Here is a 17,638-nt window from a genome sequence, read left to right as displayed (position 1 = left end):
GCAACCAAGGCCAGAAGAAGAGACTAAGGCTGGGAGCTGTAGCAAAGCTCACAGAGTAGCAGTGAGAGAATGTCTCTGGGCCACATTTCGACTTGGTTGGGTGGCAGGGAGGGAGAACTGCACCAACAGCACTGAGGACTTGCCACCTTCCAATTACTGAGCATCCAAGCTTGATAGACCTTGTGATTGGTCTCTTGGCAGTGATGTAGCATTGCCAGAGATAGGAAGTTTTGCCAGTGCGCGCATAATGTGGAGTAAGGTTAATGGCAAGAGCACATCAATGGGTAAGTGCTTCTGTCACTGTTTGCTTACCGACTGAGATTCTCCACATCTTCAACGGTGTCTGGTAAAGCCATGCCCTTTGTTTCAGGCAAGAGCAACACTAGGCCACCAACAATCAAACCAAGCACCCCTGGCAATGAATGGACAGAACAGTAAAAGATTTATTTGCAACTAGACAAATGAATTAGCTTAAATTAAATTTGTAAAACATTCACTCGGGAATATAATTCTTTCTGATGCACGTTAGGAAAACATTTTTTCAGACAGTTTAGTTTTTCATATCACTGAATCATGAAACAGAAGTGAGGAATGTGTGTTTACAGAAAAAATAGTTTTGATTATGACTAAAATAGAACTGCTCGGTCTTGAGAAGTCATTTCATCACTTTGTGACTTCCGCACAAAGATTAAGTGAGTTTAAGTTTCCTTAAAAACTGAAATTACTGTGGATGCTGTAAAACAGTAACAAAAACAAAAGTTGCTGAAAAAGCTCAGCAGGTCTGGCAACATCTGCGAAGAGAAATCAAAATTAAAGTTCAGAACTGAGCAATGGTTCTGAGGAACGGTCATGGGACCTGAAACATTAACTCTGTTTTCTCTTCTCTGTTGCCAGACCTGAGAGGTTCAAGCAGCCTCTGTTTTTATTTAGGTTTCTTTATTCTGGTGGAATAAATTAAACATTATGTATTTACAGATTAAAATATTTAACAGCCCATAATGAGTAGCTTGATAAAATTGGTGAGCATTAACTGATCTAGACTACCAAAGGCCAAGAGATCATTTCCCAATGTGATCTGTCCTGAAATTTATTCAATAAATCTGGCAATCTATTGAGACTGCTCCAGAAAAATATCCATAAGAACTGCCCAAATTGCAATTAAAAATTGTACTGCATGATTAGGCTGTCTTATAATTCCAGTTGCTTCTCACTGTTTATTCCTTCCCCCACCCCCCCCCCTCCCCCCACCCCCACTCCCATTCCTCCCCACCTTCAGTCTTCATCACCATCTTTTCGTAATTACAATCAATTCTGAAGAAGGGTCCCTGGACCCAAGACATTGACTCTGTTTGTTCTCCACAGACAATCCAGGCCTGCTGAGGTTTTCCAGCAATTTCTATTTTTGTTCCTTTAAATTGAGCTCACTTGTGTTGTGATATTTCACTAAATTTACATTCTTTGCTTCTCTTGTTTTATCAATTACTTGTCACTTGGTAAATAATCATTACCACAAACTTTGCACAGCCTATTCCATTGAACACCAACTTGAACCTATGCAGTGCCTTTAACATAATATAACACTCCAAGGTGCTTCATAGAGATTGTGTTGAAATAAAATTCGAGTTAAGATACCGAAGGGACATGAGATACTACAGCTGACTAAAACTTGGTCAAAGAAGTCAACTTCACAAGGATCATTTGAAAAGAGGAGGAGGTATATACAGCTGTATGGATGTTAAATGAGGGAATTCGAGTTTAATGGCCTTGGAAGCTGAAAGTATTATCACCAAGGTGGAGTGATGAATGCTGGAGATGTGCAAGAAGCCAGAATTGGAGAAATGCAGGGATCTTTGGTGGTTGGAGGAGGTTACAGAGATTGGAAGGGACATGGTCATGGAGCAATTTGAGACCAAGGATGCCAATTCTAAAAATTTATGTCTAGACTAGCAGACAAGGTAGGTCAGCAGCTAGTTAGAAAATGTAACAGAGTTTTGGATAATCGTTAGTTTACAGAGGATAAGGTGGGAGGCCAGCAAAGGGATACATTGGGATAGTCAAGTCTTATGGTAACCATGGCCTGTTTGAAGTTTTCAATAACTGATGAGTTGATACAGAGTGGAGACAGGCTGTGGTCGGTAGGTAAAAGTAGGCAGAGGATAGGAAATCCAAAGTTCATTTTAGGAACATAGGATGAGTAGGTCATTGAACCCCTCAGGCCTGCTCTGCCATTACAGATCATGCCTGATCACTTACTTCAAAGGCATTTTCTCACACTATCTGCACAACCCTTGATGTTGTCCTATCTAGAAATTTATCAATTATTTTCAACTACCTCGACCTTCATAGCCCTCTGAGATAGAAAATTCCAAAGATAGTCCACCCTCTCAGTGAAGAAATATCTTCCTATCTCTATCCTGACTGATCCGATTTATTCTAATACTGTGTCTCCTTGTTCAGGGTCCTATAGCTCACCGTGTTTTTAATTGGTCTTCTTTTAGCCTCAGTTGTTAAGGGAAAGGAACGAAATTGGTGATTGGAGAATGGAGTTTGTAGTTGGGACAATTCATTTTGTCTGCCTGACATTTAATTACAGCAAATGTTTGTAACTTACTACTCAATGGATAAACATCATAACAAATCAAAGGTAGCAGAGTGATTGATGGCGGTGTTAGTGGCTATCGCCAGCATAGCTGTGGAATCTGACATTTTTTTTTAAAATGATGTCACTGTTCAGCTGCATGTAGATGAAAAGTTGAGTGAGACCCAGGAGAGTTTCTTGGGAGACACCAGAAGTAGGAGTGGGATGAGAAGGCAGAACCCTGGCTCCTGTTGGATTGGTAGAAATAGAAATGCTAAGTATGTTCATGTGTCAGGCGATGCTGAGAAATAAATAATTCATTTGCATTTAATTTTGATGCTCCTTTGTTAGAAATGAAAAGATTTAAGACATGGAATGAACTTCCTGAGGAAGTAATGGTTGCAGGCACAGTTACAATGTTTAACAGATGCTTAGGTAAGTACATGAAGAGGAAAGATTTGGAAGGATATGGGCCAGGAGCAGGAAAATTAGATTAAATTAGATTAGATTACGGTGGATGCTCGAAACGTCGAATTCTCTATTCCTGAGATGCTGCCTGGCCTGCTGTGCTTTGACCAGCAACACATTTGCAGCTGTGATCTCCAGCATCTGCAGACCTCATTTTTTACTCTTAGATTACGGTGGGCCTAGTTTAGTTTGGGATTATGGACTGGCTAGATCAAAGGGTCTGTTTGTGTGTTGTATGACTCTGTTGGTCAAAGGACTATGGAAAAGTGATTTAAGGTTTGGACATGAGATGCAGGGAGAATGTCAGGACAAACCAATTCATGCCACAAGTGGAAATAAATAATTCATACGGCTGGGAAAGCTATTGAAATCCAGTGTTGAGTTGAACAATCTAACCAATAACTTCAGCTGATGCAATGTATTTGGTATGCCACTAGAATTGGATCTCATGGGATCTCCCTCATAGTGGCCATAACAATGGGCACCATTTTCTCCTTTTAAAGGTAAAGAATGGCAGTAAGTGTGTTAAAACACACAATCTTTGTCATCAACCAGATCGACATAACTCATGGAATCACATGCTTCTCAATTTATTTATCTATGGAAATAAAATATTGTGCAGAGCCAGAAGCTCTGTCCACTGACAAAACCTTCTGGATTTGAAGGTTCTGTGCCATTTTTTAAGCCTAGCAGGACATGCCCCTCAGGCTGTAGTGATTGTCACTAGGAATGACTCGGAACATTGCCCTGGAGGTGATGCTCAGCAGAGTTACTCAACAGGAAGTTGGTCCTCTCCTGACTGACTACAGCGGAAAGCCAATTCACCTGCCTCACCCAGCCTGAACACAGATCCTAATGCAGACCAGTTCTGTAACTGCAATAAAACGGAATGAGCAACACTGCCAAAAGAAGGTGAATAACCTTCTGCATACTGCAAGGCTAACCATCTTCTCCGTAGGATCTCAAGCCCTAGGGCTATCACACAGTCTAGATCTGCCAGTGGCAATACATCTCATCAAGGATGTTGGATTGCAGACCCTTGATCATATGCACCATGTCCACTTAAGGGCTCATGCTCACTTCATTCTCTCAAACTACCAACCCTTCCTGCCCTCAACGCTTCCTACCTACTTGGGATGCTTTACCATGCTGTACAACTACGTATGGTTACAAATTGTTCTTGGACCCATTCCCATCATTCTTGAGCTTTCCCTGTCTCCTTGCAGGGAAAACAGGCACTTGACCGGGTCAAGAGATTGAAGACCAATGGGAAGGTGGCAGACATCAAGCATCTCAGCTCCTTTTTGGAAAGGATTGTCGAACACCCAACGCAGGGAAAATTAGTACTGTTCCTGTGATGACAGGGATACCAGAATGACCACTTACATAGTGAGCAAAGTGGTGATTTGCAATTCCTGGATGAGCATCACCTGGCATTTTGCTCCACATCATTAATGGGTGGCACAGTGGTTAGCACTGCTGCCTCACAGTGCCAGAGACCCAGGTTCAATTCCCGCCTCAGGCAACTGTCTGTGTGGAGTTTGCACATTCTCTCTGTGTCTGCATGGGTTTCCTCCCACAGTCCAAAAATGTGCAGGTCAAGTGAATTGGCCATGCTAAATTGCCCGTAGTGTTAGGTGAAGGGGTAAATGTAGGGGAATGGGTCTAGGTGGGTTGCTCTTCGGAGGATCGGTGTGGACTTGATGGGCTGAAGGGCCTGTTTCCATACTGTAAGTGATCTAATGAACTGCTCTTCAGGGTCATCAACTCATTCCCACTTCTGTTATGGCAGACTAATGGCAGCCTGGGAATCTCAGCAAGTAAGGGCCCACCACCTGAACTGCTTCTCACCAGCACCACCTCAGAAGTGGAAGAGAGTGAAGCCTCATGAAAAATATTGACCAGGTATTCACCTACACCCTCTTCCAGCACAGAGACAGTCACCTCTCCCTGCCTGAGAGGTCCAGCTCCTGCAAAACGCTCAGTGGCTCCTGGACCTGCAATAGCATCAGGAGCAAGGCCAGAGGAGGACAAGGCATTTCAGTTTCAATCCACATGCTCCTTCTTATCAAGAAAACAGCATAATGCCAGGAGGACTCCACAGAGAGGGGCAGGGGACATATAGACATCCCAGCAGTTCCTCTATAGTTTCTGGTCTCTCTCCATTAAATAACATATATTTAATCTTTCCTTAATTAAAAAATAAATGACCACATTTCTCTAACCTGGAACATTATTTGCCACCATTATGTCTCTTCAAAACTTTCTGCTACCAGTTGTAAAACATACAGCACCTTTGAAATTCATCTTCACATTTTGACATTAGCTTTCTACTCCCCCATCTAAATCACTTAGTATAAATAACAAAAAGCCGAGCTCCATTATCTTCTCCTTAAGCAGTCCTTCGGGAGCAAGGTTGACTTTTTTTTTCACTCCAATATTCCGGGTCATGAGATGGGATGAGTAAACAATCTATTGCTGATCTGTACACCCTACCACTGATTGGACAGGTGATGTTTGAAGATACAATTGCGTAGGGTTTTGAATTTTCACCTGCCCTTTCTGTTGTTTATGCTTGTTCTCCACCCAGGAAGCTCAAAATGGTGGCATCTTCTTGGATGCTTCTCCCACACATTTGGACAGTCTTGGGAAACACATTCCCACAAGTTAGTAGGGATATTGCATTTTTTTAAAGGGAGGACTTGGGGTCATTCTTGAAGCAATTCCTCTGACCTCTTGGTAAACACTTGTTGTGACAAAGCTTAGAGTAGAGAACTTCTTTTGGGAATTCACAGACCTCACATTTGTTCACAACCCTAGGAATATTACTTGTCACATATTGCCAATCAGAATATGTTTATTGCATCTCTACACTGTCTCCTAACTCCTAAAAAAGTTAACATGTCATAACGTTGCCTCTAATTTTATGTACTCTTATATTTGTTAATAAACTTGTCAACCTTATGAAATACCTCTGAAAGGTCATTTGGACAATATCCAGAATCACTCCAATATCCACCATCCTAGTGATCTCCTCAAAAAGTTCAATTATGTGAGTGAGACAGCATACAAACATGAGGCTCCTGATAAAGGATGGAAAGCTGGCAAGTTAGCTTGTGGATAAATTTTGTCATTTTTTCAGAATAAAGTAGTGTTTGTGTGGGACACATACTTTTTGTGGTGGCAGTTTAATGTTTGCTCAATATTGTTACCAGAAAAACTTGGAGAGGGAAAGGAGGAGTAGAATTGGTTATTTTCTTGAGGATGTAAACTCTTACAGATAGTGGCATGAGTGTATGCTTCTTAGACAATTAAAATCTGAAGTCTCTCTCCATTCTGGACATATTGAAACTTCTGAAAATTACAATTAGGGGCAGTGATATAGTTGTGATAAAAGTGCAGCATTAAAATAGCAGAGTGCATTATACTTGATACACAATCCTCACCTAAAACCACAAGAGGTAACCCCATCCAGATTTCTGACAGTCGGTACACAATGAATGGAGCAGCAACCCCTCCAATATCGCACAGTGATGAGCATGCTGAAACACCAAGGTTCCTGTTTTTAAAAAAATGATGTTTATTGGCATGCAAAATAGTTTCCACATTTCACAAGCACTCAGTATTTTCCACAAGTCAGATTTTGACTTGACAGCATAGTTCAAGAGAATGGATCTCTTATAATGATATTCAGTGTAATCAATAAATTTTATTCAGAATCATTGATGAACTTTTGTTAATATAGAGAACATCTATTCAGTTCACACCTTATAAATGTTGGGTATAGTTCAGTATTTACAAATATCACCATTTCGATGCAGATAGTGATTCCTAATTTACCCACAAAGGCTATTGCTGTTGCCAACCAACTGATACCTGAAATGGAAGATATAGATAAAAAGTACTATTAGCAAGACTGAATTTTCAGAAAACAAATTAAGTAATTGTTCATAACTAGTTATGGTTGTTCAGAGATTTAAATGAACTAATCGCAAGATTTCACAATTATTCTTTGGGTCAATACCCGCAGGTTTGAGGCAGGTGTGATGTGCAGTGAGTACAAGTTGGTGCAGTCACTAACCTGAGTAATGAAATAACCAATCTCAATGTCAGTTGGCAAAAACAGAAAGTAGAGCTCAACTGACAGGTGGACAGCTTTTAACAGGGCATGAATAGGATGCCAATTATTTTATGACACAAGAAGGATCAATTACTGACTTCCAAAAAGGGCTCTGAGATTTTTTTTTAACAGTAATCTGGACAAAATAAACAGTCCATTATCGCAATTGCATAACAAGAATTAGTCACTGAGAAAATGTTAGAGAATTTTGAGAAGATTTGTAGCTCAGGTTCAGGTTTTGGATGTAGGTTTGCTTGCTGAGCTGTAAGGTTCATTTCCAGATGTTTCGTTACCCTACTAGTAACATGTTCAGTGGGCCTCAGGTGAAGGAATGTTGAAAATTCCTGCTTTCTATTTATATGTTTGGGTTTCTTTGGGTTGCTGATGTCATTTCCTGTGGTGATGTTATTTCCTGTGGTGAAGTAACTTCCTGTTCCTTTTCTCATGGGGTGGTAGATGGGGGTTTAACTCGATGTGTTTGTTGTTAGAGTTCTGGTTTGTCTGCTTATTTGGGTTTGTTGCTGAGGAATGGCAGACTATGTTCATTGGGTCTAACTGTCAGCAACAAACACAAAAAATGAAAAAAACTAGACCTGCAGGAAAAACTAGACAAACTTGCAAAAAGTAACAACAATGACAACACAGAAGCATGGATTAAAAAACTTACCTAATAGACCCTTATCAGACATTGAAAACACCAGCTTAGTAAGAGGATTAAATTACAACTGCCAGGATGTGAACAAGAAAGATTTCTTAGCAGCATTAGAAGCAACACTAAAAGACAACCAACTCACAGAAGAAACCCAGCAAGCCATCAGATAGGTAGTCACACCAACATTAAGCAGAAAAAAGGAAGGAAACACACTCAATACACAAGAAAGGAAAGGACTGGAAAGACTCAAAAAAGATAAAAACATTGTTATCCTATCTGCAGACAAAGGATGCTTGACAGTCATTCTAAATTGAAGAGAATATACTGAAAAAGCAAATGCACTACTTACAGATACCAACACTTAAACACTTACCAACAAGTGGTGATAGACCCAACCCTACAACTAGAGAACTGAATCACAGCCTGACTCAAAATACTTCAGAAATCTGGAGAAATAAATAAGACCGACTTCCAAAAACTGAAACCAGACGGATCCAACACACCACACTTTCACAGATTACCCAAAACCCTCAAACCAGGACCCCCCTTCAGACTCATAGTCTCGCTACGTGGAATACCAACTTATAGATTGGCCAAGGAGCTAAAACATTTAGACTCATGCCACTCCACCCAAGAATTCCTGAAGACCATCAAAGACACTGAGATAGAAGAGGAGGAAATAATGGTCTCCTTTGATGTAACAGCCCTGTTTACTTCAATCAACATTAACCTGGCCAAGGAAACACTGACTACACTATTAGAAGACCCAAAGGCACACACACCAAATACCACCAACTTCATCAACAAGGAGAATATCATCAAGCTAGTGGACCTATGCCTCACCACCCACTTCACCTTCAACAACAAAACCTAAAGACAAACCAACGGAACACCCATGGGATCTCCAATATCAGGGTTCTTAGCAGAGGCAGTAATGCAGACACTTGTGCAAACAGCTCTGCCAACCATCCAGCCCAAGCTCTGGGTCCGCTATGTGGATGACACTTTTGTCCATCACTAATAGAAACAAATTAGAGAAACCTTCAAGACCATCAATAATACCCTTATTGGCATAAATTTCACTAAAGAGGAGGAAAACAACAACAAACTGCCATTCCTAGATGTCACAGGAGAACAAACAGCCAATGGGGAACTTCAAACTAGCGTATACAGAAAAACAACACATACAGACCAAATATTCAACCACAGCAGCAATCATCCCAACATCCACAAACAAAGCTGCATCAGAACATTATTTCAACAAACCAACACACACTGCAGTACAGAGGAACTATGCAGAGCAGAGAAAAAATCACCTATACTGTGTAGTCAAAAAGAATGGGTGTCCAATGAACACAGTCCACTAATTTCTCAGCAACAAATCCAACAAGCAGACAAATCACGTCCAGAAACCCTAGCCACTCTCCCCTACATCAAAGACATCTCAGAAATGACTGCCAGACTACTCAGACTCCTTGGTATCATGGTAGCTCACAAACCCACCAACACACTAAAACAGCAGCTAATGAACTTGAAAGACCCTATACAGACAACAAGCAAAACTAATGTCATTTATAAAACACCGTGCAAGGACTGTAACAAACACTATTTTGGACAAACAGGCAGAAAACTAGCCACCAAGATACATGAACACCAACTAGCCACAAAAAGACATGACCCTCTCTCACTAGTATCCTCACATATGGATGAGGAAGGACACCACTTCGACTGGGACAACACATCCATCCTAGGACAAGCCAAATAAAGACATGCATGAGAATTCCTAGAAGCATGGCATTCCATCCAGAACTCTATCAACAAACACATCGAGTTAAATCCCAACTACCACCACATGAGAAAAGGAACAGGAAGTGACTTCACCACAGGAAATGACATCAGCAACCCAAAGAAACCAAAACATAAATAGAAAGCAGGAATTATCAGCATTGCTTTGCCTGAGGCCCACTGAAGATATTACCTAGTAGGGTAACAAAACATCTGGAAATGAACCTTCCAGCTGAGAGAGAATGTGTCTCTTATGACCTTCTATGTTGATACTCTGAGATATAATGCATTAGTGCATTTTCTCACTTTACTGGAACCAAGTGAGTTTCATGCACATGTCAGTTACTTCACCAGAATGTAACCAGAGATGAGTACCTTCAGTAATGTGGGGAAATTGGAGAAGTTAGGATAGAGCAATTTAGGGTGGGATTTAATAGAAGTATTTGAAATTATGAAGGATTTTGATATAGTGGATGGGAAAGATTTGTTTCTATCAGAAGAACAGTCAGTAGCCAGAGGGCACGGGAACTAAGATAATTGAGAAATTAATCAGGGAAGAGATTAGGAATATTTTTCTATAGTGAATTTTTACAATTGTAGTCATAAAATCATTTGGCCATCAAGCCTTCTCTGCCATGTGATAAAATCACATGGTTGATCTGATTGTGATCTTAACTCAACTATTTTTGCCTGACCCCATACTTCACTCAATCAATCATCAAACTCTGTCTAAGTCACCCTTGAATATATTCAATGAACTGAAATGCACTGACTGAAAAAGATGGTAGAAGCAGATTCAATAGCAATATTCAAAAGGAAGTTGGATAAGTATTTGAAAATTTAAAAAAAGGGCAATAAGGAAAAATTGGAGTATTGGAACAAATGAGAAGTTTTTATGGAGGTCTGGAACAGAGATTATGGGTTCAATTCCTTTGTTCTGTGCTCTAAGATTTTATTCCATTGGCATAGCAGACACCTAATCCAGTTTGTTGGGCTGGGACTATATCAGAATCCCAGTGCTAACCATAGTACTTACTTTCAGGTATGAATGCAGCTATTAGACAAGTGCACCCTGACAACAGACCACCTGCCGCAAATGGAAGGCGCCGTCCAATCCTCTCAATGGTTGAAAGGATGAGAATTGCTGCTGGGATTTCTACTGCTCCCGAAATGAAGAAGTCAAGGTAAATATTTCCTCCCAGAGTTCCCAAACGCATGATAAGCCCTTGGTATACCAAGGTAATAGCGAACCTGTAATGAAGTTGCGTGCATGTTAGTCCAGTGGCAACTTAACAGAATCAAGATAATTCCAGATGACGGTGTGCCACTCTTAAGATAAAAGGCTATATGTCATTACAAAGATTATTGTATCACAGTATCACAGATCATTTTGATACCTGAAAACATTAACTTTTCCTTTCTACTGCGCAGTGTGTGTTCAGGCAATCAAATTGGATAAACCTCAACAGGAACCATCCATATTCAAGCTGGAACTTACCCAGCAGATATCAATGGAAATCATCAGCAGGTAAAAGACTCTCAGACATTGCCCCATTAACTAGGTTTTTGTGTGTAATCCTGCAATTCTTAGAACTAGATATTTAGGCAGTGATTTTGTAAATGCTACATTTCACTGTTTATAAATGTCATGATTACATAGTGAGAAATAATTAAATTGAATGCATGCAATTGATTATTCTATCAGAGTGAAACAGGATAAAATGGTTAGTGATTGAATTTCAAAAGAATTTACAGAATGTAGACTATTTCACACCCTTTCTCCATTTGTTGATATAGGGTCACTGTAGAATAACATGATAGAATGAATGAGAGCAGCCAATGAATGCTTTCAGCTGTTTTTTAACTACAGGTTCACAGAGCACAATAACTCCAACCTCCAGAGAGTAGTTCCATTCAATAAGGTTGAATAAAAGACTGCCAATTCTTCGACACTGCTATCTTAAAAATGAGCTTAAAGCCCCAGTCTTGGCAAAAACAGTCATGAGGGAGTGCAGGAAAGGTTAATCTGGTCCATTGAATGAGTGAGTGAATTATTTAGACATGGTATCTACATCTGCATCAACATCTGTGAACCATAATGTCATAGAGATGTACAGCAAGGAACTAGACCCTTCAGTCCGATTTGTCCATGCTGACCTATATCCTAAATAAATCTAGTCCCATTTGCCAACATTTGGCCCATATCCCTTCACACCCTTCCTATTGATATACCCATCCAGATGCCTTTTAAATTCTGTAATTGTACCAGCCTCCACCACTTCCTCTGGCAGCTTATTCCATACATGCACCATCCTCTACGTGAAAAAGTTGCCCCTTAAATTCCTTTTAAATCATTCCCCTTTCACCTTAGGGCAATGCCCTCTAGTGTTGGACTCCCCTACCCCAGGGAAAAGACCATATTTATTTACCCTATCCATTGCCCTTCATGATGTTATGAACTTCTATAAGTTCCCCCTTCAGCCTCTGATGCTCCAGGGAAAATGGCCCAACCTATTCAACCTCTCCCTCTAGCTCAAACCCTCCTACACTGGTAACATCCTTGTAAATGTTTTCTAAGCCCTTCCAAATTTCACAACAACCTTCCTAAAGCAGGGAGACCAGAATTTCTTGCAGTATTCCAAAAGTCCTAACCAATGCCCTGTACAACCAGAACATGAACTCCCAACTCCTATATTCTATGCACTGACCAATAAAGGCAAGTATACCAAACCCTTCTTCAATATCCATCTACTTGCGATTCCATTTTCAAGGAACTATGAACTGCACTCCAAGGTCTCTCTGTTCAACAACACTCCTCAGGGTCTTGCTATTAAGTGTATAAGTCCTGCCTTGACTTGCCTTTCCAAAATGCAACACCTTACATTTATCTAAATTAAATTCCATCTGCCACTCCTCAGCCCATTGGCCCATTTGATTAAGATCCTGTTGTACTCTGTCTACTGCACCTCTAATTTTGGTGTCATCTGCAAACTTCCTAACCATATGTCCTATGTTCACATCCAAATAATTTATATCCATCATGAAAAGCAGTGATCCCAGCACCGATATTTGTGGCAGAGGCCTCCAGTCCAAAAAAACAACCATCCTTTTCTTATACCTTTGAGCCAGTTCTGTATCCAAATAGTTAGTTCTCACGGTATTCATATGATCTAACCTTGCTAACCAGTCTACCATGAGGTATAGATCTAGCCATTTTTGGACTAATGTTAATTAATTAAAAATCAAACAGCACCAATAGCTTTATTTGGTAGCTAGGACCCTGGTGCAATCTTGTGATGAGATTGTGCTTTTTATGCCCACTGGATACAATCAGGGTGGAGTTAGTTAGATAGGTTAAAGATAGAAGATTGATATTGTCCAAGGAATAGTCTCTTAACAATGTAGCCTGATAAGTTTCAGATTACCATGCATGCAATAAACAAAGAAGACTAAACCTGAAGACAGTTCTTGACCTTGCCTTTACCTCCATCAGTCTGTCTCAAACCCAGCTTGTAGTGGACAGAAAACCATGTGATAAAAGTAAATGGCAGCAGTGGGATCCACCATTTTGAAAATCATGACATTAGTGTAGATCAAGAATCAGACTAAAATCAATGGAGAAGCAAAGAACTAAAAAAAACCTACTTTTCCAAAACATCATTGGTACTGCTTTTAAGATCAGTGAGAAATCAGCTATCAAGCTGAATAGCTGCTATGAATTAAAAACAGGAAGTTCCTACAGAGAAGCCACCAAAGACACTGATAAGGATATTTTTAAAAGCTAGCAGTGGGGGAACAAGGGAAAAGAAAAATCAATGAAGTCAGTTGTTTTTAAAAAAAAAACCCAGCAACCAAGGAGAGAAATTCAGATCAAGCACCCATTAGAAGATGCTAACTATAACACTTGTAAAGCAGATTAAATCTCTTAGAGGGTATTTAAAAAACCCTGAAAAATTAGGCTGAGAGGAAGAATTAACATACCTGTCAGTATTTAGCAGCTTTTAGATCATTTCCTCAATGGCAAATTTGACAGTGAACAAGTTAAGAAAATTATTCAGAGACAGGTTGAAGAGACATTGATTGGGGGAAAAAATTGTATTAGTACTTTTTCCTAGAATCAGAAGTTTCAGCGACCTAAAAGTTTATTAGTTAAATCCATTAATATTACAATAATTTGGGTGAGTAACACAAATATTATTCAGTAGCTAAGAAGTGTTGTTAAGTTTAATTGTTAGAAAAATGACATTGGAGACAAAGCAAAGCAGTGTGGATCTGTTCGCGTTGTATCAGGTTCAGCATGAAAATACCTCAGATGGGGAAAGATTTGCACAAACATCAATGACAACCATCTTTGAGACTGTCAGGAATTCATTAAATCTTATTGACTGAAGCTTTTTTTTGAGAGGCGGAATTTCTACCTACAGATCTTTTGGAAATCCTTCAGCAATTTGGAAAGAAATATTTTATTCATCTCTATAAAGACATCAAACTGGAAAGGAAAAGCAAACTTTACATGAAGCACCATTTAAAGCAATATAATCTTCAAAAGATTTCCCTTTTAACATGATAATAAGTATCCTTACAACATAAATTAAGCAACTTTAAACAATTGAAACTACTAGATAACAAAATGAGTGTCATACAAAGAGACCAAAATCCCATCAATCATTATCCAAATCAAGAACAAATAAGACAATGGCAAAATCATGTTTCAATAGCAGATACTAGCTCTCTGGAAAATTTGTAAATGGTTTCATTAATGATGCAACCACTATCTGAACTATTAAGCTATAGAAATGTATAATAAGAGATTATTTGCAACAGAATACTAATTGGTCTCAGAAAAAAACAATTATTAAACTTCTTCAAACAAAACAGGATCTATTTATAGAACAAACAGTCCAAATGGAAGTGAATACAGAGTCTAGGGAATTGTTCAATAAGCATTATACAGTAAAGGTACATTTAATCCAAAATGTTAACTACATAAAACACAATAGAACATTTAACCAGAGGACACAAACCTCTCATCTGAAAACTATACAAAATGTGACACATTCAATGCAAGATCCAAAACAATCTAATGCTACAGTATCTTATCACAAGTATGGCACCAAAGCAGCACATCAGCCAAAACGTAACTGTCCAGATTTATTTAAACAATGTGTTCATTATATGAAAAGATGTCACTTCTAAAAGATATGCTATTCTCTAAAGGATTACAACATAATTCTCTTCTCAGAGAAATAACACCATCACCAAAGCCTGAAGCTAATGATGAAGAAGAAAATACAGTCTGTCTTTCCCATTTATTCCTGCAGTTACATCCATGCAAGACCCTTCAGCAATTACTACTTCAGGGTGTATGGTAAACCTGCCAGATGAATTAAAATTGGAAGCTAGTAGTATAGGCATAAGGCCACACAACAAAGGACTTCCCATTGTATTATCCACAAAAGTACAACTGTCCCTGATCTCCTTAGATAACTACAGATAATCTTGACTCTCAGAAAACGTAGTTTCCTCTTTGAAGGACTGTGATAAATCCAAATTTATTTCATTATATTTCAATGTCAGTGACTCTGCATAAGGACTCTGGCAGCTAATCTCTTTTATTTACACTGATGCCTCCTCGTTCATCCATTCCTACCTAGTTGAAATCACTCACCTGCCCAAAAAGCATCCTTTCCCATCATTTTTAAAAAATAAATAATCACATCACTTCAAACTTTTTCAATAGAACAAAAGCTTCTCAATAAGAAAGAAAGTTTTATATTTATATGCTGCCTTTCATGACTTTAGGATGTTCCAAATCTCCTTCCAGACAATGAAGCACTTGTGTAATACAGCAACAGTTATGATGATTTCTCCACAATTCTTGTGAACCACAACGTGCTAAAGTACCAGGTAATGTTAGTTGTGGCTCGGGATACAGGATTACTGTGAACATTTAAACCTGTTGTTAATACCCAGTCTTTAGATCCCAAATTGCGATTTTTAAGCCTATCCTGACTGATTTCCTTTGGAACATTAATCTACTCCAACATGTGATGAGGCAAAGCCAGACACAGGGCAGCATTGAGGAAGAAGTCCACAGAAGCAGTTGGGTCATTCATCAAAAAGCATGGGACTGACTGTCAAGTCCCTATCAACAGGATGGAAGCATAAGTTAACCTGGCAGCAGGAAAAAAAGGTGCAATGGCAATAACAATGGCATTATGGGGAGCTAATCTGTAATGGTTTTGAATGCAGTGAATAGTTATTAAACCACAACTTCCAATAATTAAATGTTACATGGGATCCATGGCCCTTCATTTACCCATCTGTTTAGAGATAAGTGGGTGAGTCAGCCATCAAAGTGGAAGGTAATCAAATTGGAACTGACCATCACCTTTCAGAATTTTGGAAAGGGGAGGGAAAGCTGAGAAGCAGAGGGAATGTGACCACGGCTGAGAGAAGGTCAAGGGTCACTAAGGGAAGTTCGAAGGGGCTTGGTGAAGATGGGGTTTAGTAGAGTCATAGTCATAGAGATTTATAGAAGGAAACAAACCCTTTGGTCCAACCCATCCATGCCGACCAGCTATCCCAACCCAATCTAGTCCCACCTGTCAGCACCCAGTCCATATCCCTCCAAACCCTTCCTATTCATATAACCATCCAAATGCCTCTTAAATGTTGCAGTTGTACCAGCCTCCACCACTTCCTCTGGCAGCTCATTCCATACACATGCCATCTTTTGTGTGAAAAAGTTGCCCCGTAGGTCTCTTTTATATCTTTCTCCTCTCACCCTAAACCTACGTCCTCTAGTTCTGGACTCCCTGACCCCAGGGAAAAGATTTTGTCTATTTACCCTATCCGTGCCCCTCATAATTTTGTAAACCTCGATAAGGTCACCCCTTAACTCCAGGGAAAACAGCCCTAGCCTGTTCAGCCTCTCCCTGTAGCTCAAATCCTCCAACCCTGGCAACATCCTTGTAAATCTTTTCTGAACCCTTTCAAGTTTCACAAATCTTTCCAATAGGAAGGAGACCAGAATTGCACACAATATTCCAATAGTGGCCTACTTCAATTGATCTTGAGGAAGGAAGGATCTCATGGTACAGTTGGACAAAGAGTGCAAAATAATCCTAGCATGTTGTCCCCTGCCCAACTGGAGTAGGCAAAGAGGAGGTGTGATAGAAGATTATAGGTTAAAACAGCAGGAGAAGTCTTCCAAGGAGAAAAATCAGAACATTGAGCAGGAGGAACCTTCTGCACAATGCAGCACAGCAGAATCAGGCACTAAGCCAGTGAGGATTTAATTCTAACTTTGAACTTAGCTGCTCAAGCAGCAAGCATTTATTTCTGATGTGCTAGCCTTCATACTGGTGCCCATGAGCTTCTGTAGTCATAGCACATCACCATCCCTGCCATCATTAATTAATCTTAAGTAATTATGTGATGAATTATTACATAACGAATTTCTCTTTTAACTACCACTTACTGTACTACTTAGAGCATGCAATCCAATGCATTTACTACTTTCGGATGAGTAAATAATTAAATCACTCATATCTTACTACTTTTCTGTTAGATTCTCTTATAGAATTATTTCACTTATAATTATTTATTGCTTGCAAAAAATTTTTTTTCAATGTCAGCATTTGCACAGAATTCCAAAAACAACTTGTAACATTCCTATGATGTCATTGCTTGATTTTCTACAAGTCCAACATTTTTATCATCCTCCCTGCTTTGCATATCTGCTGCAGGTCCAAATTTTTCCATTCTTTAGAATAATTTATGCAATTAAGGTTGAATATTGGAAGAGACACGGGACTTTATAGTATGAGAGAAGGCCATGTAACACATCATGTTGGTGCCAGACCTTAAAGGGCTATCACGTGGTTCCCTATCTTCTGCATTTTCCCTATAACTCTGAAAATTTCACCCATTTAAGAAAGTTAATTCATTTTACTTTGGTCAACACATACCAGAGCCTCATAACTTGCTGGATAAAAAATATTCTTTATTTTCACCATTCTTGGCCTTCACT

At 39.4% G+C, this 17,638-nt stretch overlaps 1 protein-coding gene across 2 annotated transcripts in view; it reads right to left on the bottom strand.

Moving 5' to 3' along the window:
• Nucleotides 1–308: 308 nt before the first annotated feature.
• Nucleotides 309–17,638, bottom strand: part of LOC132819476 (solute carrier family 22 member 2-like) — a 44,885-nt gene continuing 27,555 nt past the window's right edge. For both annotated transcript variants that reach the window (XM_060831006.1, XM_060831005.1), the window contains exons 7-10: nucleotides 10,640–10,854; nucleotides 6,814–6,922; nucleotides 6,493–6,605; nucleotides 309–412 (exon numbers count right to left, since the gene is read on the bottom strand). In XM_060831006.1, the coding sequence (XP_060686989.1) occupies nucleotides 309–412; nucleotides 6,493–6,605; nucleotides 6,814–6,922; nucleotides 10,640–10,854 (541 nt within the window). The remainder of the gene's footprint in view (nucleotides 413–6,492; nucleotides 6,606–6,813; nucleotides 6,923–10,639; nucleotides 10,855–17,638) is intronic.

Source organism: Hemiscyllium ocellatum, chromosome 10, assembly GCF_020745735.1.
Source record: "Hemiscyllium ocellatum isolate sHemOce1 chromosome 10, sHemOce1.pat.X.cur, whole genome shotgun sequence".
Taxonomy (NCBI): domain Eukaryota; kingdom Metazoa; phylum Chordata; class Chondrichthyes; order Orectolobiformes; family Hemiscylliidae; genus Hemiscyllium; species Hemiscyllium ocellatum.
This window is presented reverse-complemented; position numbering and strand designations above follow the sequence as displayed.